The 25,131-nt window shown below is 55.6% G+C and overlaps 8 protein-coding genes and 1 non-coding gene across 9 annotated transcripts in view; 4 read left to right on the top strand and 5 right to left on the bottom strand.

Moving 5' to 3' along the window:
* Window positions 1-26: 26 nt before the first annotated feature.
* On the top strand, window positions 27-5,851 carry DICSQDRAFT_97532 (HSP90-domain-containing protein; the record flags this gene model as incomplete). Its single annotated transcript, XM_007361126.1, has 12 exons — window positions 27-634; window positions 687-1,343; window positions 1,412-2,206; window positions 2,261-2,464; window positions 2,524-2,675; window positions 2,737-2,865; window positions 2,920-3,534; window positions 3,594-3,838; window positions 3,894-4,269; window positions 4,314-4,590; window positions 4,645-5,042; window positions 5,097-5,851. Exons 7-12 carry the CDS (start codon window positions 3,474-3,476, stop codon window positions 5,849-5,851), a joined length of 2,112 nt encoding a protein of 703 aa, XP_007361188.1. The 5' UTR covers window positions 27-634; window positions 687-1,343; window positions 1,412-2,206; window positions 2,261-2,464; window positions 2,524-2,675; window positions 2,737-2,865; window positions 2,920-3,473.
* Window positions 5,852-6,166: 315 nt separating this feature from the next.
* On the bottom strand, window positions 6,167-7,246 carry DICSQDRAFT_124030 (S-adenosyl-L-methionine-dependent methyltransferase; the record flags this gene model as incomplete). Its single annotated transcript, XM_007361127.1, has 4 exons — window positions 6,167-6,527; window positions 6,591-6,691; window positions 6,764-6,977; window positions 7,179-7,246. 4 exons carry the CDS (start codon window positions 7,244-7,246, stop codon window positions 6,167-6,169), a joined length of 744 nt encoding a protein of 247 aa, XP_007361189.1.
* A 936-nt stretch (window positions 7,247-8,182) lies between these two features.
* Window positions 8,183-8,273, bottom strand: DICSQDRAFT_t22. The gene has a single exon. It is a non-coding gene; the product is annotated as a tRNA-Ser (tRNA).
* A 2,706-nt stretch (window positions 8,274-10,979) lies between these two features.
* Window positions 10,980-12,603, top strand: DICSQDRAFT_124031 (uncharacterized protein; the record flags this gene model as incomplete). The annotated part of the gene is made up of 11 exons (XM_007361128.1): window positions 10,980-11,047; window positions 11,109-11,143; window positions 11,199-11,362; window positions 11,392-11,416; window positions 11,585-11,682; window positions 11,739-11,821; window positions 11,875-11,876; window positions 11,986-12,088; window positions 12,148-12,234; window positions 12,287-12,434; window positions 12,487-12,603. The coding sequence occupies 11 exons, from the start codon at window positions 10,980-10,982 to the stop codon at window positions 12,601-12,603; spliced, it is 930 nt and encodes a 309-aa protein (XP_007361190.1).
* A 758-nt stretch (window positions 12,604-13,361) lies between these two features.
* DICSQDRAFT_132112 (uncharacterized protein) lies at window positions 13,362-15,251 on the top strand. The gene is made up of 11 exons (XM_007361129.1): window positions 13,362-13,475; window positions 13,539-13,573; window positions 13,628-13,793; window positions 13,902-13,963; window positions 14,016-14,113; window positions 14,168-14,271; window positions 14,329-14,330; window positions 14,390-14,543; window positions 14,604-14,690; window positions 14,750-14,876; window positions 14,940-15,251. Exons 1-11 carry the CDS (start codon window positions 13,405-13,407, stop codon window positions 15,045-15,047), a joined length of 1,014 nt encoding a protein of 337 aa, XP_007361191.1. The 5' UTR covers window positions 13,362-13,404; the 3' UTR covers window positions 15,048-15,251.
* On the bottom strand, window positions 15,238-16,294 carry DICSQDRAFT_159041 (uncharacterized protein). The gene is made up of 4 exons (XM_007361130.1): window positions 16,156-16,294; window positions 15,966-16,093; window positions 15,592-15,897; window positions 15,238-15,464 (listed from the first exon to the last, which is right to left on the bottom strand). The coding sequence occupies exons 1-4, from the start codon at window positions 16,233-16,235 to the stop codon at window positions 15,373-15,375; spliced, it is 606 nt and encodes a 201-aa protein (XP_007361192.1). The 5' UTR covers window positions 16,236-16,294; the 3' UTR covers window positions 15,238-15,372.
* A 468-nt stretch (window positions 16,295-16,762) lies between these two features.
* On the bottom strand, window positions 16,763-18,996 carry DICSQDRAFT_177333 (uncharacterized protein; the record flags this gene model as incomplete). The annotated part of the gene is made up of 6 exons (XM_007361131.1): window positions 16,763-17,885; window positions 17,953-18,148; window positions 18,207-18,313; window positions 18,374-18,394; window positions 18,461-18,746; window positions 18,805-18,996. The coding sequence occupies 6 exons, from the start codon at window positions 18,994-18,996 to the stop codon at window positions 17,431-17,433; spliced, it is 1,257 nt and encodes a 418-aa protein (XP_007361193.1). The 3' UTR covers window positions 16,763-17,430.
* Window positions 18,997-19,327: 331 nt separating this feature from the next.
* DICSQDRAFT_77846 (uncharacterized protein) lies at window positions 19,328-21,765 on the top strand. Its single transcript, XM_007361132.1, has 11 exons — window positions 19,328-19,451; window positions 19,509-19,712; window positions 19,763-19,815; window positions 19,878-19,953; window positions 20,011-20,225; window positions 20,283-20,325; window positions 20,379-20,511; window positions 20,567-20,595; window positions 20,646-20,989; window positions 21,175-21,243; window positions 21,381-21,765. Exons 1-11 carry the CDS (start codon window positions 19,358-19,360, stop codon window positions 21,564-21,566), a joined length of 1,446 nt encoding a protein of 481 aa, XP_007361194.1. The 5' UTR covers window positions 19,328-19,357; the 3' UTR covers window positions 21,567-21,765.
* A 39-nt stretch (window positions 21,766-21,804) lies between these two features.
* DICSQDRAFT_77850 (glycoside hydrolase family 13 and glycosyltransferase family 5 protein) overlaps window positions 21,805-25,131 on the bottom strand; it is a 10,082-nt gene continuing 6,755 nt past the window's right edge. The window contains exons 10-15 of the mRNA XM_007361133.1: window positions 24,729-25,014; window positions 23,938-24,672; window positions 22,953-23,883; window positions 22,787-22,902; window positions 22,147-22,729; window positions 21,805-22,073 (exon numbers count right to left, since the gene is read on the bottom strand). Of these exons, the coding sequence (XP_007361195.1) occupies window positions 22,063-22,073; window positions 22,147-22,729; window positions 22,787-22,902; window positions 22,953-23,883; window positions 23,938-24,672; window positions 24,729-25,014 (2,662 nt within the window). The 3' untranslated portion in view covers window positions 21,805-22,062. The remainder of the gene's footprint in view (window positions 22,074-22,146; window positions 22,730-22,786; window positions 22,903-22,952; window positions 23,884-23,937; window positions 24,673-24,728; window positions 25,015-25,131) is intronic.

Here is a 25,131-nt window from a genome sequence, read left to right on the forward strand (position 1 = left end):
GGTCATGTCTTCTTCCCCGACCGTCGCCGACCTATGCACTCAACTTCGACTGCTCCTCGAATCCTCTCCCGATGCCATATCAATCAACGAGATTCTTGCACGCGTAGACTCATTCGTACTAGAATGTTCTGCATCTCAAGAAGCAAGCACGCTCCTTTATCAGCTCGAAGTCGAGCTCGAAGCAGTTTACGACGAAGTCCTCTGCCATGCCTTGTTTCCTCGAGTTGAACTTTTCCTTGCATTCCTCTACCACCTGCGCCCGGTATTGCCATCAATTGCAATCATATCCACCTGGTTCGACCTTGTGCTTCGACCTACCTTACGAGAACCAAAGCTTCCGCTGCCGGCTGTGAACTATGCGAAAGAGCTCATCATCACTGCGCTCGACCCTGGAAACAACTTCAGCCATTCGGACGCAGAGGACGCGAATTCAGAGGCCGACAAACAAAAGGAACGAGTAGGCGACTTTCGGAGGCGACTGGTAGATCTATACCTGTTGGATGCGTACAACGAAAGCTCCGGAGATGATGTTTTGGAGTGGGCGGAGCTAGATCAGGACCAACGAGAGAGGAAGGCCTGCTGGAAGTCTAATCTTGAGGATATCCTCGTCAGAATTGGACTCGAACGACCCAAGGTGAGCTTGCTCCAAAGTGTGACGCTACTTATAGTGGGTGACCGCCTTGCAGGATTTCTTTACCGAACTATATCACTGCTTCATCCTGCCGATATCTCGTCTACAACTCCTCACTCTCCTCAATGCATACACCTCGCACCCTCATTTCCCAGCACATGCGGACGTCCTAGCATCACACCCCCTCATGACCTCACTATTGCACTCCCTCATCTTTGACAACTCCTCCACGGTCTGCACTATTGCATTGACTATCCTTAGCAAGCTCCTACCTGTATTCGCCGTCAAGGCCTCCGGTCACCTGAAGAGCCTTTTGCCCCTTCTGCTCGTTGTTCTTGCACGCATTCTCTGCTGGAAAGAACGCCCACCATGGACTCCACTGCTCCCTGCATCTCCTGAAACGGATGACACTGATGCTGAGGATGCAGCGGCATCCGGCGACGACGGTCTGAACCCTCGTGAAGGCGCACGTCCACTTCCTATACGCGAGGACCTCGACTGGACACGGCTGGAGCTGACGTTTGACGGCGCACCATCGGGTGCGCCATCTGTCCATCGCTACTTCACGTTCCTGTACTACCTCTTCCCGTGCAATACCATACGGTTCCTCCGTTTCCCTGTCAAGTATCTGAACGACAGCGGGCTTGAAAGCGTGTACGCGTTGGACTGGGATGCCGCGCTCGACGAAGAGAAGGTCCGGAGCAAGAGCGAGGTGAGCAGTGCTGACATTCATGTTCGATGATCCATGAGCCGACTTCGTCTACCTCCATGTGATTATAGCGACTGTTGCGCGGGCACGTCCTACACCCGCTACTGATCTGGCGCGAGCCGCAAGAGGAGCTCGAGAAGCCGGACTTCTGGTCGAATTACGACATCCCACAGATCGTGGGCGGCGCAACTATGCTCGACGTGCGCAACGCCGCCCTGGGGCTGCGCCAACAAGAGCAGCAGGGACCGCAACCCGTCGGTGCTTCCCAGCCTTCCGAGCAACCTCCATCTCCACAGTACGAAAGGGCATCTCGGCCGCCATCCATCGCCGAGCCCATGTCACTCGTTGCGGAGGCTGAGGGTGGTGTGGATGCCGCCGCACCGCTGTCATCGTCAGTGGAGACCGTCCATCTAGGGCCAGAATTGCACTCACCGGACACGCCTGCGGCAGCGGCTCCCGTGCGGCTGAAGGTGTCGCTGTCGGAGATGGTGGCGACGTCAGTCGCGTTGCGGTCGGGTTTCGATGTCGAGATTGTGGACGCGCCGTCGGAGTGGTCGACTACGTTGTTTCCCCTCCAGCCCCGGACGCGCTCGCCGTCGCGCAACGATGGCGAATCGCCACAGCCTCGGGAAGAGGGCGGTGAGCCGTCTCCTGGTCCCACGCCGTCAGACAAGGCGACGCAAGGGGATGGGACCGTGCCCGCGCACGTCGCGCAGGCTATATCGGCGCTGCAGCGGGAGATTCTGCTCCTCCGGAACGACCTGAACCTCGAACTGTGGACAGCGCGCGAGAATGTGGCGCATATCGGACGGCTGTATAAGGACCGTGTGTTGTCGCGGAACGAGGAGGCCGAACGGCAGGGTCTGGTGCGTTTCTACGTTGTGTACGCTATCGAACCAACTCACTGAGCGCTACCGTAGCACAACAAGCTGAAGGAGTACAAACACATGGTCACGCGTCTGAGGCGGGAGCTGAAGGAAGAGAAGGACCAAGCGGTTACACAGCGGCTGCGGTACACGGACTGGAACAGGGAGCTGCAGGATAGGATTGCGGCGCTCCGTGCCGAGAAGAAGAAATGGACGAGCGAAGCTGCGTCAATGCGTGCTGCGGAGAAGGAAGCGAAAGTGAGCATCGCCTGAAACTGGTTCTTGCAATCGGTGGCTCATGCTGGGGATGTGTTCAGGACACGTTCGCTGCGCAGGGCAAGCTTTTGGCAGACGCCAATCAACTGGTGTTCCGCCTCGAGACACAGATAAAGGAGAACGCGCATAAAGTGGATCGGCTGCACGACTACGAGACGCAGATTGACCAACTGATCAAGCTGCAGCGGCTATGGTGACCAGTGCTCGGCAGTGTATTATCTGTTCGTATTCCGCTTACATGGACACTGGCACAGGGAATCGGACGTGCAGAAGCTGAACGATAGCAAGGAGTATCTCACCGCCTTTGCGAGCAAGTACCGGAAGATGGAACTTCGGCTGGAAGCATATGAGAAGACACTTGGCCAGATGGACGCAAGTGCCGCGTGAGTGTCCTACAATTGACAGAAACATCGAGCAACTGATTGTCCCGATGACAGTGTTCAACGGCAACAAATTCTCGTTCTCGAGAGCGAAGTCAAACATTGCAAGAAACAGCTAGAAACGGCGCGGCGGAGTTCGGTGCATAATGCACATGCTGCTTTGCCCACCGAGTTGGTGAAAGCGCGGGAAACGCATGAGCGGCTCAGAAGGGAGAACGACGAGTTGCGAGAAGAAGTAGAAGAGCTGAATGCTATGGTGGAGGAGCTGAAGGGCAAGGTGAGCGGGCGGACAGGCCTCATAGGATCGCCGCGAGTAGGGTCGCCGATCTCGCCGCGGTCGTCGCCGCCGCGACCTTGATATCTAGCGCTCTGTAATAGTTGCACCCAATAAGGAAAGTGAGGTAGAACGTCGTAGAAGAGGATGGAAGGTTCGCGCTGAGGACGAGACGAGGACACGGGCGCCTGGCCGCATTGGTAGAGAAAGACGGAAGGTTCTCGAATGGCGAGGCGAGGCAAGTACATAAACCGTCTGCAGCCCTCTGCCCGCTCTCCAGATCTGCTCAATCTTTGTCCCACATCTCGTCTTTCCCTCACGACCCTCACGCTCAAAAATGGCCTCTGAAAGCTTTGGCTTCCAGGCTGAGATCAGCCAGCTGCTCGACCTCATCATCAGTGCGTACCTGCCTTATTCGTTATGTCCTAGAACAAGCCTCTCATACGCCTTACCGCAGATACCTTCTACTCCAACAAGGAGATTTTCCTTCGTGAACTCATCTCCAACGCGTCCGATGCCCTCGACAAGATCCGTTACGCGTCCCTCACGGATCCCTCTGTCCTTGACACGGGCAAGGACCTTGTCATCAAAATCATCCCCGACAAAGAGAACAAGATCCTCTCCATCATTGATACCGGTATCGGTATGACCAAGGCCGACCTCGTCAACAACCTTGGTACTATCGCCAAGTCCGGTACAAAGGTAATTTTCAGTGTATTCAGTAGTAACTGAGGGGAATCGTTAACATTTTGCGCAGGGTTTCATGGAGGCGCTCCAGTCTGGCGCCGACATCTCCATGATTGGCCAGTTCGGTGTCGGTTTCTACTCCGCTTACCTCGTCGCGGAGCGCGTGCAGGTCATCTCGAAGCACAACGACGACGAGCAGTACATCTGGGAGTCTGCGGCCGGCGGCACCTTCACCATCACCCCCGATACCATTAACCCCCCTCTTGGCCGTGGTACCGAGATTCGCCTCTACCTCAAGGAGGACCAGACTGAGTACCTCGAGGAGAAGCGCATCAAGGAGATCGTCAAGAAACACTCCGAGTTCATCTCCTACCCCATCCAGTTGGCGGTGACTAAGGAGGTGGAGAAGGCAAGTAATCATTCGGCTGCCTGCGCGCTTTTGGGATGTTTCTGACCGGTCAATTGTAGGAGGTCGAGGACGAGGAGGAAGTCGCCGAGGACAAGGAGGAGTCCAAGGTTGAGGAGGTCGAGGACGAGGAGAAGCCCAAGGAGAAGAAGACCAAGAAGATCAAGGAGAAGGAGGTCACGACCGAGGAGCTCAACAAGACGAAGCCTATCTGGACGCGCAACCCTTCAGACATCACCCAAGAGGAGTACGCGGCGTTTTACAAGAGCTTGACCAACGACTGGGAGGATCACCTGGCTGTCAAGCACTTCTCGGTCGAAGGTCAGCTCGAGTTCAAGGCTATTCTCTTCGTCCCCAAGCGGTGCGTAGTCTCGCGATCAGCGTTGCCACTCTCAAACTGACGGGCATCTCACAGCGCACCCTTTGACCTCTTCGAGTCGAAGAAGAAGCGCAACAACATCAAGCTCTACGTCCGCCGTGTCTTCATCATGGATGACTGCGAGGACCTCATCCCCGAGTACCTCAACTTCATCAAGGGTATCGTCGACTCGGAGGATCTTCCGCTCAACATTTCGCGTGAGACGCTCCAGCAGAACAAGATCCTCAAGGTCATCCGCAAGAACCTGGTCAAGAAGTCACTTGACCTCTTCTCCGAGATCGCAGAGGACAAGGACAACTTCAACAAGTTCTACGAGGCGTTCGGCAAGAACATCAAGCTCGGTATTCACGAGGATGCCCAGAACCGTAGCAAGCTTGCCGAGTTCTTGCGCTTCTACACGACGAAGTCTACCGAGGAGTTGACTTCGCTCAAGGGTGAGTGGTTGTCGACATTTCTTTCGCGTTCATGACGCTAACTTGCATCTTCAGACTACATCACTCGCATGCCCGAGGTCCAGAAGAACGTCTACTACCTCACTGGCGAGTCGCTCTCCGCTGTCAAGGACTCTCCTTTCCTCGAGGTCCTCAAGAAGAAGGGCTTCGAGGTTCTCCTCCTCGTCGACCCCATCGACGAGTACGCCATCACTCAGCTCAAGGAGTTCGAGGGCCACAAGCTCGTTTGCGTGTCGAAGGAAGGTCTCGAGCTCGAGGAGACTGAGGAGGAGAAGAAGGCGCGTGAGGAGGAGGCCAAGCAGTTTGAAGACCTGTGCAAGGCGGTGAAGGACGCGCTCGGCGACAAGGTCGAGAAGGTCGTCGTCTCGAACCGTATCACAGACTCGCCCTGCGTTCTCGTCACCGGCCAATTCGGCTGGTCGTCGAACATGGAGCGTATCATGAAGGCGCAAGCACTCCGTGACTCTTCGATGTCGTCGTACATGGCGTCGAAGAAGACCCTCGAACTCAACCCCCACAACCCCATCGTCAAGGAGCTCAAGCGGAAGGTTGCAGAGGACAAGGCGGACAAGTCCGTCCGCGACCTCACCTACCTCCTCTTCGAGACCGCTCTCCTTACCTCCGGTTTCTCGCTCGACGACCCCACGTCATTCGCGAAGCGCATCCACCGCATGATCGCTCTCGGTCTCGACGTTGACGAGGAGGAGTCCCAGCCTGTGGCGGCGCCAACGAGCACTGAGACTCCCGCAGCTGAGGCTGCGGCGACCTCTGCGATGGAGGAGATCGACTAGAGGACACGCGCGTTTCTTCTTGATGCCTCTGGGGTTACGGTCGATACGCTACGCAGTTTACATTCATCTGTATATTAGACTATCTGTCGAGCATTGCTGTCTTGTTGCATCTCATACACTCATCACCTACGGTAGCATCGCAATAGCATTCCCTTTGCTTCTCTGCTGGTCTCGTGTGACTTGTGCGGGTTAGTAGGCGTCGAGAAACAATCGTCCGTATCTGGCCATGCACGATGATAACAACGGAGCGCTCGAACTTATTGCATATCGTCCCTTCCGAAGTCTATTGTACACGTTCGGCACTTGGGCATTCGTCTACTTCTTCCTCCACAGGACGACGGTAGTCGTGTACGGGTACTCGAAGATCCCCTTGTCTTCGTCAATCCACTTCAAGATGTCCTTCTGTTTCAGAACTGAGTCGATATCATCGATGACCTTCTGCTTCTCATCCGGAGGAAGGATCGCAATGTAGCTCTTGCTGCACGCACGGTTGACGACGATGTCGCGGGTACCTTCCAGGACAAACTCGAATACTTCCTCTTCCGGCGGCTCGAAGTTTGCCTGATACCCAGGTGTCGAAAAGGTGGCACGCCACAGGCCGAGACGGAATTGCGGTGTTCCGCTCTCGTGTGATTCATAGCGATCACGGAGCTGGGCAACCCACGCTGAGCGGTCTCTGAGGAGACGGGTTCAAATGGTGAGCTTAAGTCGCAGCGTGGGTAGCTTTGGAAGTGTTCACCTGTCCTCGAGGTTCCAAATGAGTGCGACGACCCCTCCTTGTTTGAGCACTCGGGCGAACTCAACGGCCGCCTTGTTGTAGTCCGGGCACCAATGGTACGCCTGCGGGAAGTTTATATGAGCTACGGGCCCAACGAGCAATGAGCGAAGACGTCGGGAGGACGAAATACGCACTTGAGCGATAACGATGAGATCGGCCCATCCGTCCTCGATGCCGGTCTCGTCAAACGTGCCCTCACGGATCGACACGCGCGGGTCCGTCACGGTCTTGGTGAACTGCTCGCGCATGCCCGCGCTGGGCTCGACGGCGCGGAGCTCATTCACGGCATGCGTCCAGTCGGGGTGCGCGAGCAGGGCGCGGGTGAAGATACCGGTGCCCGCGCCGAGCCTGTATGATCTCGTGAGCTATTCACCGGCATCGATGGCAACCAGGCGCGACGCGTACTCGACAATGTTTAGCGGTCCGGATGTTTGAACAGCTTTGCGGATGTGCGCTATGGCACTGGGCTTGTAGGAGGGACGTGCGCTATTGACGGCAAACCGAAATGAGATTCGCCGCTCTGGCATCTGAGTGCAAAGCATCGCATACCGATCATAGAGTTCATTCGTCCCGGCACCGAAGCCAGCTTGGGCGAGTGTATGCACCTTGGCGGACATCTCGACTGACAAGTGAGGTCTAGGAACGATGTGGGCGGTATGTTTGTGTGTAGATCTAAATTCAATGCAATCGATCAATAGCGATCACCTGGTTCCGGGAACATGCTTACCTCGCGCAGTTGCCTTGGGCAGCAGGTCTCGCGGCGTGAGCGATATGTGTACAGACATCCTCAAGTTTTCCCCTTTATGTATATCGGCTGCCTGCGATAATGCAAACCCGGTGACGCCATACTTGGGCTGTTGATATCTACAGGCCGAGGGCGTCCGACGCCGAAGACTGCTACAGCAATAATTAGACCAATGGTGTGAGATGCTGGGATATTCTCGTGACCCAAATGTGCAATCGTCCGAGTCAGAGCAGGTTCCGTCCCACACCGGGGGCAATCCGCCGTGTAACGCAAAGTGGGATTGCTATTGCATAGGCAGAACGTGAGATCTTCGTCCTGGTGCGCTACGTAGCGGGTCAAGACTTTTTTGCCGCTCAAAAGTTCTTCGGTTAGGTCCGTTAGGTTTTGAGTTCGGGTTTGGGTTCGGGCGGTAACAACACCTTTTCCCCCAGAGGGGAGCTGCCGCCTGTATTAATCGCGCGAACGAGGCTTTAGAGTGCCTGCCTGAGTGCTACCGGCTTGAGGGACCCCCGAGCGCAGCGAGGGAGGGGAGGGAGCACGAATGGCGGGTCCTCTTCGCGCAAACCCCAAGACCTCACTTCAAGCGCCTGACCACGAAATTTGGAACTTTTTGATATACATAAACTACTTAGAAATCGACTTGCTATAGCAACGCTATGGTCCCGCTATGGGGCCGCCAATAGCGCACTGGGACGAAGACCGATGTTCCCAGCGCACCAGGACGAAAAACTGACGTTATGCTCTATACAGTATAGCACATGTATTTGAAGCGGCGGCCAGACTACAAAAGGATGAGGACAAAAACGAACGACACCAGCAGGATTTGAACCTGCGCCCGCAGAGCGGAACAGATAATCGAGCATTCGAATCTGTCGCCTTAACCACTCGGCCATAGTGTCTCCTGGTCATGTTCTAGCTTTTACCATCCTATGTGCTTGCTTCGTTGCTGATGAAGCTCAAGGTTTCGTAACCCTGGCAATGGGCTAAACTCCTTGACCACTGTCGACATTGTGTTCATTGACAAGATGTATAACGGCCAGTTCGGATACCAGATTCTGAGCCAGAATCCAGGTTCCGCCGGATTCTGCACTGCATCTTCCATGCCGCCAGTACGGGCGTCTCCTGTCACCCTACTATATCGGGTAGTCACGGCGCTTGAGTCCTCTATCTCTCGTCAGCTTTAGAAGTGGGTTATCGGGGGCGTATGAGAGCTTTATGATGTTGATGCCGTCTCTTTGAAGTCATATCTTGAGGAATATGCACAGATAACACCCTTGGTACCTTTTCACCAAGTCAAATAACAGGTTCAGCCCAGCCATACAATGGAAAGCACCTGTCTCCAATACATACTCAGTCGAATCAGGACACGGTCCTCTTTTCCTTTAGCAGGGTACATTTATATACGTATAAGTGCTGTATAGCCATACATAGAGGCCAAAAGCAAGTGGACAATTTGCACCGTAGTCCCCGGCGTGCATCCGTGACTGCTGGTCACCTACAGCTGTCACTCAGTTAGTCACTCATCAGTCACAGTAGCGCTCGGACGGAGACTTTGGCTGGGAATCCGGCGGAACCTGGATTCCGGCTCAGAACCCGGTATCCGAACTGGCCCTAAATGCATGGACTATATTGACTAGTATTTGCCACAAAAATCCTGTCAGCTCAGTAAGTCAAATGATGGTTTGCTCCCCTCCATACAGCGGAAAGCAAACATCTCTAGTCCATCCCGAGCAGGGGAGTGCATGTGCCTCTGTGCTTTGAGCAATATGACACATGTATGTGTTTTGAGTGCCATCTCTCATTATATCCAGGCGAAAAGCGGGCGTACAACTTACACTACAGTGCCCGGCATGCCTGTTATTGCTAGTCACATCTGCTTGTCACTAGATCAGTCACTCATCAATCACGGTAGCGCCCAAGCGGAGGATGTGGTGCAGATTAATCTGGCGGAACCTGGATTCTGGCTCAGAATCCGGTATCCGAACTGGCCATACTATCGCGACCCCAGTGTTCGGACAGACCCCAGTGTTCGGACAAACGACCGTATCTCCGTCATTGTCCACTCGATAAACTTGCAAGTTGGAAGGTAGGTGCCCATATGTGTTCCAAATAAGCAGCAAAAAGAACTGAATTTATATCATAAGCCCTTGGGGCGATCTTGCGGAAGGGAGTGGTGCAACCCTTCCCTATCAAAGCTTCGGGAGTCTCGCTTCGTATCCCTCTTCGGGCGCTTCCATCCAAATTTCGTGTACGTATTTCTACCTACGCATATTACTCACTACCCAATTTTCCGAGGCCTGCTCAGGGGAACACAGAGGAGAAACAAGAAGCAGCCCTCAAGGGCGTGACAATGCAGCCACAGTTTGACTCTCCGACTTGCTCGGGATGCTCGGCTAAGGCTCATCAAGCTGGAGAACGGGGATTCCCCGAAGACCGGCAGGTGTCGGCAAGCGTGACAGATCGTGACCTGCTGTGCGGAGAATTGTCCGAACACTGGGGTCAGGCCCTGTATATCCTGTCTCCATTGCTCGTATCTCCTTCAATATGTCTTATGTTTGGCACGTAGTCTATGCATATGCATCTCCTTTTGCATGCCAAAATTGAGCATTATCGGAGTACAGGAAAGTACATAAAACGAAGGGTTTTCGCAGCGGGCGCCTTTTTGTCCGAACACTGGGGTCGCGATAGTAAGACTCAGCGATTTGTGGTTCTCCAATTCATCTCTCGACTCCATATTCATCGACTTGCATCGCTCGTAGGTGAGGCCGCTGTCGCCCCCTTCTAGGTATCCGATCTGCCATTGCAATACATGGTATGCCGCTTGATTCGTGTGCGTCAAGCAATACCAATACTGAGGGGTTCTTCTAGACCTACAAACGGACATCATACGTTTCCTGCTGGCCTAATGCAGCACTGTAGATGCTTACGGAACTCGATATCCTAGGCTGAGATGTTGAATGTCATGTCATTGCACAGGCGGCGTCGTGTGCGCCGCGGAACGCCGGCTCTGGTTTCCCAGCATCCTTCCGCCGGAAGACGGCTGTCCGGCATGCAGTGTTCTTACCGGGGCATTTTTGCATTGCAGCATATCATGATCAGCTGTGCATCCGTGTTCCGCATGTTAGGCCGTGTGATGGTTGACGAGCAACTGCGACTGAGAAGTGATGCACATCCTTGACAGCTGCCCGACGTGATGGTAAGTCAAAATAGCATCCCTGAGAACTGATAGCTATACTTACATCACGAATAGCGTGTCACTGTGGCGAATAGGGCAAAGCCCGAGTCCCTGGACACAGTGCACGATTAGCAGTCTACGGGCGCGTTACAAAGGAGGACCGCTCAATCTAGTAACTCAGAAGCGCGAGCGGGTCGGACCAGATATAGGCGTTTGCCTTGTGAAACGTTATGTTCGAAGTGCGAATGATGTGTCCATGTAAATGGCGCGGACATATTACCGCTGGCTTGGGAATCTGACAGCGCATTGTTCAGGAACTTCTCGACAGAGCCCACGCCGGCGCTGCCTAGCAGCACTTATACTCGCGCCCTCCCGCAAATCGCACCTTGTTGGCCTTGATGGTCGGCCCTCGTTCTAATTCTCACCAAACATGGATTCGACCATCGGTGCCGACTCCCAGGAGGAGCTGCAGGACTTAATGAGCTACCTTGTTGCCACGTGAGGTAGCGCTGCCTGTCGATGGGAACTCAAAGTGTTAACGACTATCACCACCTTGCAGGGAGATCTTCAACTTTACTGATCTCGCTGTTTTTGGTAAGAATTCCCGTTGCGTGCTACGCACCCGCGCTGATTTTGCTGCACATACCAGTGGTGATTCTCTATGAATACCTGATAACGGTCGACCGCGAAGTTCACTTTGCCTGGGGCCGTAAACTCTCATGGGCAAGATGTGTTTTCCTCCTGAACCGGTACCTCACTATCCTGGTCTACCTGGTTGTCTTGGGTCCGCTGTTGCCTACCGTCAATACTTTTGTGAGTGGTCTTCAAGGTTACAATTGAAGAACTCGTTAACGTACTTCTACAGAGGTAAGCATTGATCACTGCCCGGTTTGTCGCAAGGGTAAGATGTCTTTCGCAGCTGCGTATTTTTGACCAGGATGATGCAAGCACTTCAAGTCACTCTCTATATCGTGTGGGCCGGTGCGTCAGTCCCTTTTTTGAGACGGAAAGCTGCACTATCTGAACTATGAGTAGCCTTCGCCGGAATCCGTATATATGCGATCAGTGCGCGCAATCGGGTCGTATCGGTCATTGTCGTTGCACTCGCTCTGGTACCTGCGGTCACCAATGCGGTATGAGCCCCATAATATTTGACTTAAGATATGCTAACGAGAGACGTCGTCTTCAGTACGTTTCCACTCTGACACCGGTCGCCGTCACTCCTCAAGGCTGCATGGGCTCAATGAACTTGTCGATCATAACATGGACTACGTAGGTTGACTTGTCCTATCGTGCATTGCTTTGACTCATTCTGTTTCTTGCAGGCGTAGGTTTTCACGTCTCTTATCACCCTTCGTCCACTCAAGAGAGGCGCATGGTAGTGTCTGTGGTTACCAGGTCTTGCATGATCTTGTCGGATGCCATTGTGATTATAGTGACTTGGATCAAGACTTGGAGCACCATTCGTGCCGCAGAGAGGCTCAACGTGAAGATGTCCTTCACAAACCTGGTTCTGAAAGAAGGCATGCTTTACTTCAGGTAAGCTTGGTTGAGGGTATGTGTCGCGCACCTCAAGATCCTAAAACGGGACTCGTTAGCATCGCGTTGTCCCTCAATATCGTGCAGATCATCTTCGACTTTGTGGAGGTCGATGACTTTTCGCTGATACTTCCCTTCCTCAATATGTGAGTTGGGAACTTTACCCCTCCCAAACTTGCATGCTCATGACAATGGCAGGTTCACACCCATTCTCATCTCGCGCTTCTTCCTGGACCTTGATGATCTTGTGACCACACATGACCCGCAGTCGCCTTGGACTACTTTGACAGGGACGGGTCGGCAGGCGATCGAGTCCACTATCCGTTTTGCGGATCTCAGCAGGGCGGTACGCACTCTGCTGCCTACCTTCTCTCAGGATCTTCGCTGACTTCGCGTAGACTTCGAGCTACCCGCAATCTGCTGCACATATCACTGGATTCCACAGCGAGGGTGGCATTGAGGATATTGACTCTCTGTTTACAGAGAAGGGATACCGACCGTCGGAGACCTGGTAGGTCTCACTCGGCGCTGCGAAGAAGAACCCGGGCACGGTCATATTGTATAGTATGTCTCCATGATTGATCAAGCGTGTCCGTGTTTCCGTGTCAATTAGATACAGCTTACACGCAGCCCACCGGCGTACTGCATCCGATGCCGGTGAGCCTCGGATGCGGTACTCGTGGCTAAGGTTCAACGATCTGACAGGGGTTGTGGCATCCAGTGTGCGAGTGCAGAGTCAGATCTGTCGTCGCGTCCCCTCTTCGTTGCCTCCTGCCACAGCATCGCTTCGGCGTCCAATCCCGTCTGACGGCGACTGCGGACGCTGGACGACGGCCGCTCATAGGGCGATGTGGGTGCCGGAATGATCGACAAACAGCAAGTGACGCCGCTTCCCGTCGAACTTTATCACACTCTGTATCACATACGGCAAGTACCGTTGGACGGGGTTCACAGTCCATTTATACCGGCAGAAGATGGGTATTGCCTGCCAGCAATGTCGGTGGACCGTGACTGCCGTCTGTCCAACCAACGTTGCTCCTCGCCGACTCCGCATATGCACAGGTGTCACAGGTCAAGCTTCATTGCGAAGCTGCGTTGGTGCGAATACGATGCACCGAACTGAGACGAAAGACACGACTGGCGTCCTGAGAAAATCTCACCACAGTTGTTGTTGTGCAGGCTTCCATTGATACATCGCCCGACCCCTCATGGCGGCGCGCGCGCTCTCGACGGATATATATACCTCCCGCGGGCGAGGAGCGGTGTATCCCAGTTGGCCTTGATGGCCCGTTCGTTCCTTTGGGTCGCCTTACAACATGTCGTCTTCCGCTGGTTCTGACAGTCCTGGAGAGGGTAGTGATCTTATCCTTGAGTACTATCAAGGCGAGTGAGTAACTTCCGTCCTCCAAGACCAAGCTCCTGGCAGCCAATCTCACAATGCTCCCCTTAGCCAGCTGAGTCGATACACTGCTTTGGCCGGCTTTGGTTTGTTGCCCCTTGCGTTGCTGCTGGCAATACAGTTGCTGACATTCTCGATAGCTATATTATTGTATGAATATTTGATCACTTTCGACCGAGAGGTTCGCTATGTCTCGGAACACAAACGAACTTGGGCAATGGCGGTGTTTGTACTCAACCGGTACATCAGCCTCCTCCAATCTTTGGCGACTCTTCTCTCTACCTTGCTACCTGTGAATACCTTCGTGCGTGATCCTTCTTGCTTCGAGCTCGACTTCGACGCTGACGTATGTCCCAGAGGTGAGCAGAGACGCACAATACGTCTGAGGTGCTATTAATATCTATCCGTTGGTAGTTGTATATATATGACGCGTACCATAGCCGCATGTCAGATCCTACTTTACGTCGTCTGGGCAGGTGAGCAACTCATTCGTTCCTCCACAGAGAGTCTCATGGAAGGAAATCATAGTGTTCTCCGCCTTGAGGGTTTATGCTTTCAGTGGCAACAATGCTACTGTCGTTGTTGTCGTCGTCGTGCTTTCGTTAGTCCCGGTTGCGACAAACACTGTAAGTTGCTTCAATATGTATTACTGAACGACTGGCGTGGCTAATCCATACTAGGCACTGTCTGCCGTCACTTGGATCGAGGTCGACCCCTTATTGCCCTCTTCAAACATCAACTATTGCAGTGAGGAGTACAACATCACTCCCCAGGTGTTCGCGGAGTAAGCAGTTGCACTGACGTTTAACCCTACAATGCTGAAGCTGATTGCATGGTTTAGCCGTAAGCGCATCGCACCCTCGATTACCCCATTCTCAAGCCCTCTGACGTCTGCCTTTCAGTCGGTTTGCTCACGCATGTCCCGCTCCTACTCTCGGAGGCCATCGTGATTATAGTGACCTTCGTGCGAACGTGGAACCTGGCGCCAAGGCGTGACAAGTCCTCAATGGTCGAGTTAGCACGGCTGGTTCTGAAGGAAGGAATCCTCTACTTTCTGTCAGTCCATGGCTGTTTACTCTCGACATTGCTGCATACTGATGGTCTCGCAACGGGCAGGGCCATGCTCTTGATCAACAGCACTCTGATTATTTCAGACTTCATCCTGGACGCCAACTTTGCGGTCGCTTGTGTTATATTCGGCCTGTTAGTTACATTTGTTGGCTCATGTTGACGTCTGTGCTCACGTTTCTTCACTCTACAAGGATGGTTCCTGTACTCGTCTCCCGCTTCTATCTAGACTTGGACCGCATACGCAGGGCCGAAGATGCACGAAAAGCGGAGGAGAAACGTCGGGCCGATCCGGAGAGAACCAAGTCGTGGAAGATAAAGGTATGGTTAAGCTTATGCGTCCTTGAAACGAATTCTGAGCGGTCGCGCGATAATCTATCGCAGCCTCTTCCTCCTCTCCCCGAAGACGAGGGCGGTGAGAAGGTCCGCTACGTGGAGGAGGTGTTCCAGTACAACGGGCGATTACGAGGAAAGAACGCCATTCTGTTATAGACGGCGAGCCGTGCAGGTCCACGTCCAGATACAGCTGGAATCTGCTAATTTATCATGTGGGAGCTTGGTCTCAATCCACGCGTTGTCTTCGTTGTTTTTTTGTCGTACCGTAGACCGCAGTTGTTCTTCTGTTCGTTGCTTATCACTTCGCCGGCCGTACGGTGCCGTTGTATCATGAATTTTCGGGGTTGAAATATGTAGCAGTACAGCTCGTGGAACGATGATCCTTTATAGTGATGTTATGATGTTGTACAGTCGGTCGCTTGTGTAATGCAAGCGAACCACTCGGGCTCAGAGAGAGCAGCCTCATCGTTCACCTCAGGCATCACTCCCAGTTCTCGAAGGTGACCGAGTAAATCTGGCTACAGGTAACTTTGTGCCTTGGCCAGTCCTTCTTCTGGCATTCGAGGCTGTGGACAAACAAATGTCAGCATCTTCCAGATGCATCTGACAGGTCTCAGCATTGGCGGACGCACCTGCAGTACCTGGATATGTATGATGCTTCAGCACATCTCTCACAGGCAACTCGCACCATTCAACACGCACCTCGTCAGCTTGCACTTGCTGCACTTCTTCAACGTCTGCGCATTCGCAGCGGTCTCGTCGCGCTCGCAGCACGCGCAACTGCCCGCTAGAGCATACACCGCGCCCGGCTGCCTCTCCAGGCGGTCGGGCATCGGCCCGAGCTGGCCCATGTGCATCGTGTTCAGCATGTTGTGGCACGAAGTCAGGCCTTGCATGACGTGCGGCTCGTCGATGTCGCACACGAAGTGTATGTACAAGACGAGGCGCGGCGGGTCGAGGTGCTGCCAGGAGAGCATCTCCACATGTGTCTCCCGCGAGGGTTTGCCTGGATGTCACAGAGATGGTCTGTTATCAATCCCATCCGTACACCTAGGGGAAGCAAGACAAGCGAACCGCAGAACTCGCACGCCCAGTTCTTGGAATGCTTCATGTCGCGTCCCATGTATAGAAGCGCGAGCTGGACGCGCTCGTTGTTGCGGTCCTTCGGGAGGTGGAAACGGACAATGACGCGTTTTCCCTCCCTATATGGGCGTCGTTATCTTTCAGCGATTCTGGCACAACTTGAAATCAATGGGACGGATACCATCCGTAGCCAACAAACTCGACGTTCAGCTTGTCCGCGCGTTCCCAGTCTTTCAGTGGTGGCGCAGGGAAACCAGCCATCTTGAATGTTTGAGCGCTGATGTAATAGACTTTTGAGTCAGTGGTCGCTAGTCGCGTCGTTAAGCTTAAGGAGCTGGAGGTAGACGGGAGAGGAACAAAACGTTCTTTGTACGCTCAGGTGGAGAGCGAACGATAAGCGCTTGAGATTCGAATCGCTGCTAGGCTTGTCGGCGGTCCTCGGACGCTTAACTTGTTTGGCCAACCTATGGGGACAGGTAGAGGACCGCTAGTATGTACCAAGTATCCTTACTTAGGAGTTATCCTTGCATAGTATGGCGAAGACTTCAAGACCGGCGTAGACGGGGTACGGGTTGTAATTATCCCTGTGAAGTCCGGTGAGCAACTGCGCCCCGAGATCCCCATGTTACGCAGACTTGATAACTTACCGCTTAACAGATCACCGGGCACATCGCCGCCAGCGAACCCAGCCCGAACGGCCGGTGGGGAAGCCGTGCAAGTATTGAAGTTCACTGCGGAACTATTATCGCCGGGACACCGCACGCTCCCAGATGGGATCCGGGTAATGAGGAATAAGTCAGGCTATACAATATTGACAGGCCAACGACAGGACAGACTCATGGGACGTGATGAATAATAGGCAGACGGTAGACGAGGCACGAGGGGGCGACGGACGGACGGACGGACGGACGGACGAGAGAGACGGAGAGGGAGACCGGCAAAGAGAACACGAACATTATTTCCAGAGCAGCAGGAGCGGCAGACATGCATGCGCAACCGTCGCCGGTGAGGCATTAGTTGGCACGCGCATCTATGACGCCGCTTTTACACAAGCAGGGACACGTGTAATATGAGGGGAGAGAGAGAGAACCGAGTCTGAGTCCAGTCAGGGTTGGCACGGGCATGGGGACGGAGAGACGGAGTAGTAGGCGAGCTAGGACAGAACACAAGCAGCGGCAGCGGGCAGCAACAGCAGCACTACAGTACAGTATACACCAAATAGTACGAGCTCGGGGCAGTGGTGGGTCGGCGGCGAAAGCAAAGAAAACATTCGACATAATGGCGCGTTTTCCGCGTGCTCCAGTGAAGCGCATGGTAGCGGCACACGACTAAACTTTGTGTGTATGGGGCAAGGGGAGGGAGGGAGGGAGGGGGGCTACAGCTAGCCGACATGAGCTGTGAAGCATCTTGCCATGCGTGCATGGTTACTTCGCCTATGCACGACCGTGCCTCTGCTTCAGCGCCCAGCAGCTGCATCAGCGTTCACCTGGTCCTGCAGCTCCTTCACGGCTGTCTGGACCATGCCCAAGATGCCGGAGATGACCTGAAGTTTCTCCTGGTAGTACTGGTGCCGCGAGTTGTGCGCGGGCACGGTGTTAGTGGGTGCACGGGCAGCCCGTGATGCTGATGCGGCGAGCGCTGCGAGCGAGAGGTTCTGGGCGTTGCTCGAAGATGCGGCCGCATTGCCATTCTGCATGGGGGGCTTCTTCGGAGCCGGGGGCCGCTGAACTGGCGCAGACGCAGATGCGGAGGTGCCCGCAGCCGAGGAAGCAGCGGCAGCGGCGGGGCGCTGGGGGCGCGCAGGACGTTTCGCGGCGGACTCGTTGCGTTTGGTGTCTTCCTCGATGGCCGTGCGCTTACGCTTGGGCGCGCGCGCGCTTGCGCTGTCTCCGTTCGCGTCCGCTGGTGCGTCTGATAATTCGGGGACGTGTTCCAAATGGGTTGGATGCGTTGCAATAAAACAATGCCCGCGACTCACCTCCTGGGCCTTTACCCTTCACCGACGCGGACTTTGTCTCGCGGGAGGGACGAGTGGGGGGCGTGAGAACCTTCGAGCAGCGGTGGCGCTTCATGAAGCAGGAGTCGCAGCGCTGGCGGCTGCTGTTGACGATGCAGGTCGGGTTGTTACGCATTATGCAGTTGGTGCAGCGGTCGTCGCCGGTAAAGGTATGGTCCTTGCGAGTAGAGAAGATTACGATATGCACGAGGTTTCGAAGCGGAGAAACGACGTACTACTCCATTCGCAGCGGAAGCGGAGGCGGAGGCAGAGGCGGACTTCTTCTGGTCTGCTTTCTGCTGAGCGGGCGCACTGACCGTGCTCCGGGGCTCCGGACTGGAGACTGGTGGGCGAGGTGGGGTGTGAGACGCGCGTGGTGATGGGAAAGAGGCGAGAGACGTACCAGTGGTGTTGCCCGCAGTACCTGTAGTTAGGCGTGGAGAAGAAGGTGAGGGAGTGGGGAGGCGAGCATCAAGCAGGGGCTGCGCACCGGCGAGACTGGCAGTCGGACCCAAGCTGGGGCTCTTTGGGTGTTCGGAGCCGATGGCATCCTCATCAGAGTCTCTGTCGTCGTCGGGAGAGGGCTCGCCGACGCCGTCTTTGTCGTCGCCATCGGAGGAGTCGATGTCGTCGAGAGCGAGGTCCGCGCGACGCGCATAGAGGTAGTGAGAGAGAGACTCGTTCTGGTTGGGGCCCTTGAGGTAGGCGTCTACTTGCTTGAGGGGCGGGGGGAGCGCGGCCTTGTCGGCGGCACCGTAGCGAGCGAACGCGCGGTGCTGGAGGGAGCGCGGGGAGTGAGGAAGGGGCAGGTGGAATGGAGGAAGGAAAACTCACAGCAAGCGAGAGGATGGCCTGATCCTCCTTCGCGCGAGAGTCTGGGGGAAGCTGGAACACGCGGGCGACCTCCTGGCGGATGTGTCTGAGGAGGGCGTCGAAAGAGGGCGCGGCGTCCGCGTCGCGGGGCGCTGGCGCGGAAGCGGGGTGCCTGGCGGGGGCAGCGACGGGCTGGGGGGGTGCGTTGGGCATGGGAGCGGGAGCGACGGGGTCGACGGTAGGAGACAGGTGGGAGAGACCAAGGGAGAGACGCGTCCGGCGCCAGGCTGTCTGGGCGCACGCCGTCCGTGACCCCGCCCTAGGCCTCTGTCACGCTGTGACAGGGCGTGGTAACGCAGGCCAGGGCGAGTGTGACGTCACAGTGCTGAGGAGGGACGGGCGCCGGCGACTCGGAATCAGCGACGCGAGCTGCTCGGACGGGTCGGATATGCAACCGCTCCTCCTCCGGCCTCCTCAGCAATGCTGCCCGCGACGGCCGCCCCCCTGACCCGCTCTGCTTGACTTTTTTTACTTACATCCATCCCCGCGACCCCGCGCCCCGACTCCGCCAACCATGGCATCTCACTCGCTCTACCTCGGCTCGGGCACCAACACCTCCAAGTTCACCCTCACAGAGAAGGAGCTTGTACTGGAACAACCAGCAAACAGTGAGTATCATCTCCGGACGCGTCGCTGCAACCGCATCGTCTGACGCGTCCGCGCAGAGAAATGGCCCCTCGTTCGCACGTCTCTTCGAAATGTGCTCTGGGCCGGCATAGACGACGGGAACCGCCTCCAGATTTCCGTTCTCGCAACCAAGAAGCGCAAGTCCCCCTTGTCTCTCGTCCATGTCGCAGGCGTCGTGCCCGATGCAGATATCGACTCGGCAGCCGCCTTCACCTCCTCCGTAATGCACTCAGCGTACTATGGTAATCGCGTTCTCGTCATGCCTCCGCCGGTCGTTATCTCACTCTCCCAGGCCTCACGCCGCGCAGACGACTCAAAGTGATCGTCAACCCCAAGAGCGGGCCGGTGAGCATCCTTCTCCTTGTGGCCTGTGATCAGTCTGAGCCTACGCGATATCTGCGTTCCAGGGCAAAGGCGCGAAGCACTTCCGCAAGAGGGTCGAGCCCATTTTCCGCGCCGCGCGGTGCCATGTGGCCGTAACTTGTGCGCATCGTTCTCCCTACCCTCCCTTTGGGCAAAGCTGACGGTGCCTCCATTCAGTCACCTCGCGAGCAAGACACGCCCAGGAGATCGCACAGGCTCTTCCCCTTGATGATTTTGACGCTGTCGTCGTATTGTCCGGGGACGGCAGCATATACGAAGTCTTTAACGGCTTCGCTGCGCACGCCGACCCTGCGAGAGCGTTTCGCATGCCAGTCACACCGGTTCCGACGGGGTCGGGTAACGGTTCCTCGAACAACTTGCTCGGCAGAGAGGTGGGCCCCCGAATTCCCTCAGACGTTCCCCCGCGACTTAGAATATTCACTCCGAAGGCTGCGAAGGATCTGGCAATGGCCGCCTTGAACGCCATCAAGGGTAAGCTTCCTCGACCCCGCGGAAACCGTGTTCCTCACCGCTTTGGCTTTCAGGTCACCCGATGAGCATCGACTTGGTGTCTATCCTGCAGAACGGGAAGAGGACCATCTCGTTCATGACCTCATGCCTAGGCGTGATGGCCAATCTCGATCTCGGCACCGAGCACCTACGGTTCATGGGCTCACAGTACGCCGCGTACCTCCTGTTGCTGACACGCATCGCTCAACTTGTCCGCGTCCAGACGGTTTGTCGTTGGATTCCTTCGCGAGGGTCCGCGATTCTACTTCTTCGACGTGGCAACATCTAACCCGCGTCCCTAGTGATCAAGCACCGTTCGTACCCTTACCGCGTGTCGATCAAGGTCGCCGAGTCCGACAAATACAAGATGGTTGAGACCCTCGACGCCGTCCGCGCGCATGCCCAAGCTGTGCACGGCACCGCGGCCTCCCCATACAACGCCTCCGCCGCTCCGACGTCCAAGGGCCTTCCCGAGCTCAAGCACATAGGCCCCGGCGCGGACGTGGACGGGGACGGGTGGATCACGTTCGCCAAGCCTGTCATGTACGTCTACGCGGGCAAGGGCCCGTTCGTCTCGAAAGACTTGATGCAGTTCCCTGTGTCGCATCCGGACGACGGACTGATCGACGTCGTCATTTCTGAAAGGGTGCGTTCTCAGCTGCCGAATCGCGTCTGTCCTGGCTGACGTCTCGGGGTGTCATCTTTACCGACAATTACCTACCTGTCCTGTCGTGGTGCTGGGACGGCGATGCGACGACGCTTGCTCTGTTTTGTGGACGCGAATCTGGGTCTTCGATCCGCCTCGCATTGGACCGCCCCCTCCCGCCGCAGACAACGCGCCTGGCGATGATCAAGGGCATGGACGGCTCGGAGCGCGGCGAGCAGTACTGGATGGACATCGTGCGTACCCCCCATTTCACGCATCCCGCTTTTTGCGAATAGCTACACGCATCTCTGACTGACGGACTTTCGCCCCGGCCGTCGGGCGTCCATGTCGCTTTGTGTGGTTTATCAAATCTTCTGACGCACGACAACAGCAACACTACTTCAAGGCGTACGCGTATCGCGTCGAGCCGCTCGCGCCCAAGGGCTATCTCTCTATCGACGGCGAGGCGTACCCGCACGAGACGTTCGAGGCGGAGGTCCATCAGGGCCTCGGCACATTCCTCAGCATGTACGGGCACTACATGAATGACTTCAGCCTCCCCCCTGACCGCAAATAATTCGTCGGGTAAGTCGGTCGGTCGTGGCGTCGTCCTTTTCCAGCGCAGTGTACCGCTCACTCACTCGCTAAATGTACATTCGCTCGTATGGACGATATTGCGCTTGTTTACTCCGTAGAAGTTCAGATCATGTATATACCCGGGTTCTGCGCTGCCTCATGGCATTGACATCCCCCACCCTGCCGAGTTGTGCGAATGGGAGGAACCTTTGGTGCCATCACAACGCAGGAAAGACAGGGAATGGCAGTGCATGCAATAGGGAAAGCGGCTACGTTTGTTTGCTGCCGGGAGATGCGACATTATGCAAAATACTCTAGTCTATGACACAGGTGTAGTAGAGAGTGTGTGGAGCGACTATGTGGCGCGAGTACAGAGAAAAGTCCGACCCAGTATCTAACTAACTCCAGAGTCCATGCGTATGTGAGATGCCCTTGTAAGATAAGTAATGGAAGTGTCCATGAGTAATGCGAATGCCAAGTCTCTTTACAAGTCGTGATCATGGGCGGGCTATAAGAGAGAAAGCGGTTAGCATCTGTCGTTGCGCACAATCGAGGCAGAGAGGGAGGAGAGAGTAGCTTACCAAGCTGCTCCTTGCGGTAGAACCAGAAGTAACCAATGACGATCACGAGCTGGCAGATGAGGGCAATCCAGAACGGTGCGGACGCGAGCGGGCTGCCTTTTAGGCCGTCCTCGAAGTCCCATTGCGCCGCGTCTGGGAACACGCTCTCTGGTCCGATACGGTTCGGTGCCGTTGCGCGGGCGACCATGACACATACTGAACCGATGACCTGTGCGAAGGCAAGCGTTGCGCACACGTGTAGACGGGAGAGTGTTTGAAGGAGGATGAGACCGAGACCAACACCTTGAATGGCATCGAGCACACCGAGCCAGAGCCAGAGCGAGATGCCGAGGTATGGTCCCGCGTGGCCTGCCCATGGGATGTATAGTGCGAGCGAGGACGTTCCCCAGAGCATCTGACACCACCTTGGCGCGCCGAGACCGACGGCAAAGACAGGCAGGAGCCATGTGTGCGTCTTGCTCAGCCAGGTGAGGATGCCCATCATGATAGCCCAGACGAAGATGAAGAATGCGACCACAAGAACCGCAATCTGCCACTTGGGAATGGGCACGTTCCACAGGAAGCTCCAGTTGCGTCCATAGGGCTAGAAACAGCGAAATCGTCAGAGCATGCGAACATACAAGCCGGCGATCAAACTTACCCCGCTGAGCCAATAGTCGCGCAGGATCTCGGAACCAAGGAACCAAAGAACGATCTTCCGGCGGAACAGCGTTCTCAAGAAGTTTGGTACCTTAGGCGGCGTCTGACGGTAGTAATCTAGTAGAATTGGTTAGCTGGCTTCTCTTGCCTGCATCACGTCAACTTACCAGGCAAGCCGTAGAGCATGAGGTAAGCGAAGAGTAAGCTCATAACGGCCAGAGGCCAGACGATGAGCACGATCCACCACGGCGCGAGGTTGTCCTGGCCGACGCCATCGAGGTTGTAACCCCAATACCACAGGGCAGCGACCCAAATCTGCTGGGAACCCTGGACGACACACGCACGCAACATCCAGACTTCCGTCGCAGCACCGGCTTCCTCACCGAAGTTGAGGCCGAAGAAGCAGAAGGCTGCTGCAGAGGCAACAGCATACGCCCAGGTCGCAGCACTAGACAACGCGACGTGTGCGACGTTCAACTTCGCGGTGACAGATGGGAGACCAATGAGGAAGAAGGCCAGAGCGAAGAAGACCCATGGTGCCGACAGGACATACACGGAAGGCTTCATGCGGAAAAGGGTGTACCAGACGACAGAAGATGCAAGGAAGACACCGCCGAGGACGTAGAGCTGAAGGTTCGACTGCGAATTCTGGCCGGAAAGCAGTGTGATCTGGAAACTAGTTGCCGCCAACATCTGTCCGAGCGCTATGATGATTGTGTACAACGGCCAACCGAAGACCTCTCGTGACAGAGCGATTTGAAGACCAGTCATGATGACGACGTCGTTACCGTTGGGAAGGGGGCCGCTGTACTCGCCGTTGAGGTTCATGCCGCTCGCAGCGAAGGAAGTATTGCTAGGAGACGAAGGGCGAGAGTGGTCGAATGTTGAGGCCACTGGTGTTCCCCAGACGGAATCGCGCTGGGACGAACGGATACTCGCAGCGCTTGAAAGCTTGTCTTTCTTGACCTTGTCGAAGAATGCCTCCTCGCTCTTCATCAGGTATTTCTCGATGGACAGCTCATGCTTCGAGTTGTGGGCGTTGAGCATCTGGAGCTTCTGCACGAACTCCGAGGCGACCCCTCCGTCGGAATCAGTGAACTGCGATGATGACGTAAGTCTGAGCTACTAGGAACTGTGAACACAAGAACGTACCGAAGCGATCGCTTTATTCAAAGGCGAGTTCTGCTTCTCATCGACGATAGACGCGATCGACTCGACGGAGGACACGCGCGAGTGAGCACCGAAGGGGCGCGTTGGGGCCGCATCCAAGAACGGATCGGGCGCATGCTTCTGGTCACGAGCGATGGTCTTGTTTGCGCGTTCCAAGAAGTTACCAAAGTCCTGTCGCGTCTCTCCAGGGCTGTTGGGGTTGTGAGAGAAGTAGTCGCCGTCATTCTCTGAGACGTCAGTGCTAACAGAGCCTCTACGTCCGTGAGGGACCAGGCGAGGAGGTGCAATCAGGTGCGGGTCGCCACCAGGAGTCAATGACTCTTGGCTCCACTGTCCGGGTGATCCCGGCGATGCGGGACTAAGGCTAAACCGAGGGCTGTGGCTCTCAGCAATGCTACGACTGTCCCAGTCCGGCTGCGAAGGGTAAGCTTGGTACTCGGGCTCCCAACTCGATGGCTCCTGAGCGTGCGTGGTCGGGTTGAAGTTTGCGTCCGATGGCCTCCATGCGTTTGGGCCGGCGACATGACGGCTCATGTTGATACTGCGCTTGTGGAAGTCTTCCATGCGCTGACGCCACTCGACAACAGGGAAACGCTGAACAGCGGACCGCGCACGGAGCATGGCACGCTCTTCTTCCGTTGACTTGAGAGCCATCTTGATTGTCTTTGTGAGCTGAGACATCATGTGCTCCGTAGACGTCGACTCCACAGGGAACCACTGCAGACGTTCGGGATCAGTAGCAGCTTCGTGAGAGAGACGGCAGAGTCACTTACCCAACCAGGCATGAGACCAAGACCTCCGAGACGAGAACCGACACCAAGAGCACCCTTACGACCGAACTCGACGGCAACAAGACCGAACGGCTCATCACGCGAGGGAATTAGAGCAAAGTCCGCACCACTGAACAGATACGGCGGAAGCGCAGTGAACTCCGGCTTCGAGTACACCCGGTCAGGGTACATCTCCATGAGACGGGCGAGCTTCTCCGCCGCAAATCGACCGTAGAGATCGATGACGGGACCGACGGTAATGAGCTGGATGGAAGGACGCTTCTCGAGCCTATTAGAGCGGCGTCAGCGTCGATCCCTCCAGTTAGAAGTCAATTTGACAAAATCACTCACAGTGACGGCATGACGTCGGCAATGAGATCTACACCCTTCTGCTTGGACCAACGAC

This window comes from Dichomitus squalens, assembly GCF_000275845.1.
Source record: "Dichomitus squalens LYAD-421 SS1 unplaced genomic scaffold DICSQscaffold_2, whole genome shotgun sequence".
Taxonomy (NCBI): Eukaryota; Fungi; Basidiomycota; class Agaricomycetes; order Polyporales; family Polyporaceae; genus Dichomitus; species Dichomitus squalens.

Bases quoted from the DNA above. Each gene is read 5' to 3' on its own strand.
- DICSQDRAFT_132112 (XM_007361129.1), top strand. From the start codon at position 13,405: ATGTCGTCTTCCGCTGGTTCTGACAGTCCTGGAGAGGGTAGTGATCTT. The intron at 13,964-14,015 runs GTGAGCAACTCA...AGGAAATCATAG, and splicing joins ACTTTACGTCGTCTGGGCAG to TGTTCTCCGCCTTGAGGGTT. The intron at 14,114-14,167 runs GTAAGTTGCTTC...AATCCATACTAG, and splicing joins TCCCGGTTGCGACAAACACT to GCACTGTCTGCCGTCACTTG.
- DICSQDRAFT_159041 (XM_007361130.1), bottom strand. From the start codon at position 16,235: ATGGCTGGTTTCCCTGCGCCACCACTGAAAGACTGGGAACGCGCGGAC. The intron at 16,094-16,155 runs GTATCCGTCCCA...ACGCCCATATAG, and splicing joins GAGTTTGTTGGCTACGGATG to GGAGGGAAAACGCGTCATTG. The intron at 15,465-15,591 runs GCGTGTTGAATG...GACATTTGTTTG, and splicing joins CAAGTGCAAGCTGACGAGGT to TCCACAGCCTCGAATGCCAG.
- DICSQDRAFT_77846 (XM_007361132.1), top strand. From the start codon at position 19,358: ATGGCATCTCACTCGCTCTACCTCGGCTCGGGCACCAACACCTCCAAG. The intron at 19,713-19,762 runs GTAATCGCGTTC...TCACTCTCCCAG, and splicing joins AATGCACTCAGCGTACTATG to GCCTCACGCCGCGCAGACGA. The intron at 19,954-20,010 runs GTGCGCATCGTT...GCCTCCATTCAG, and splicing joins GTGCCATGTGGCCGTAACTT to TCACCTCGCGAGCAAGACAC.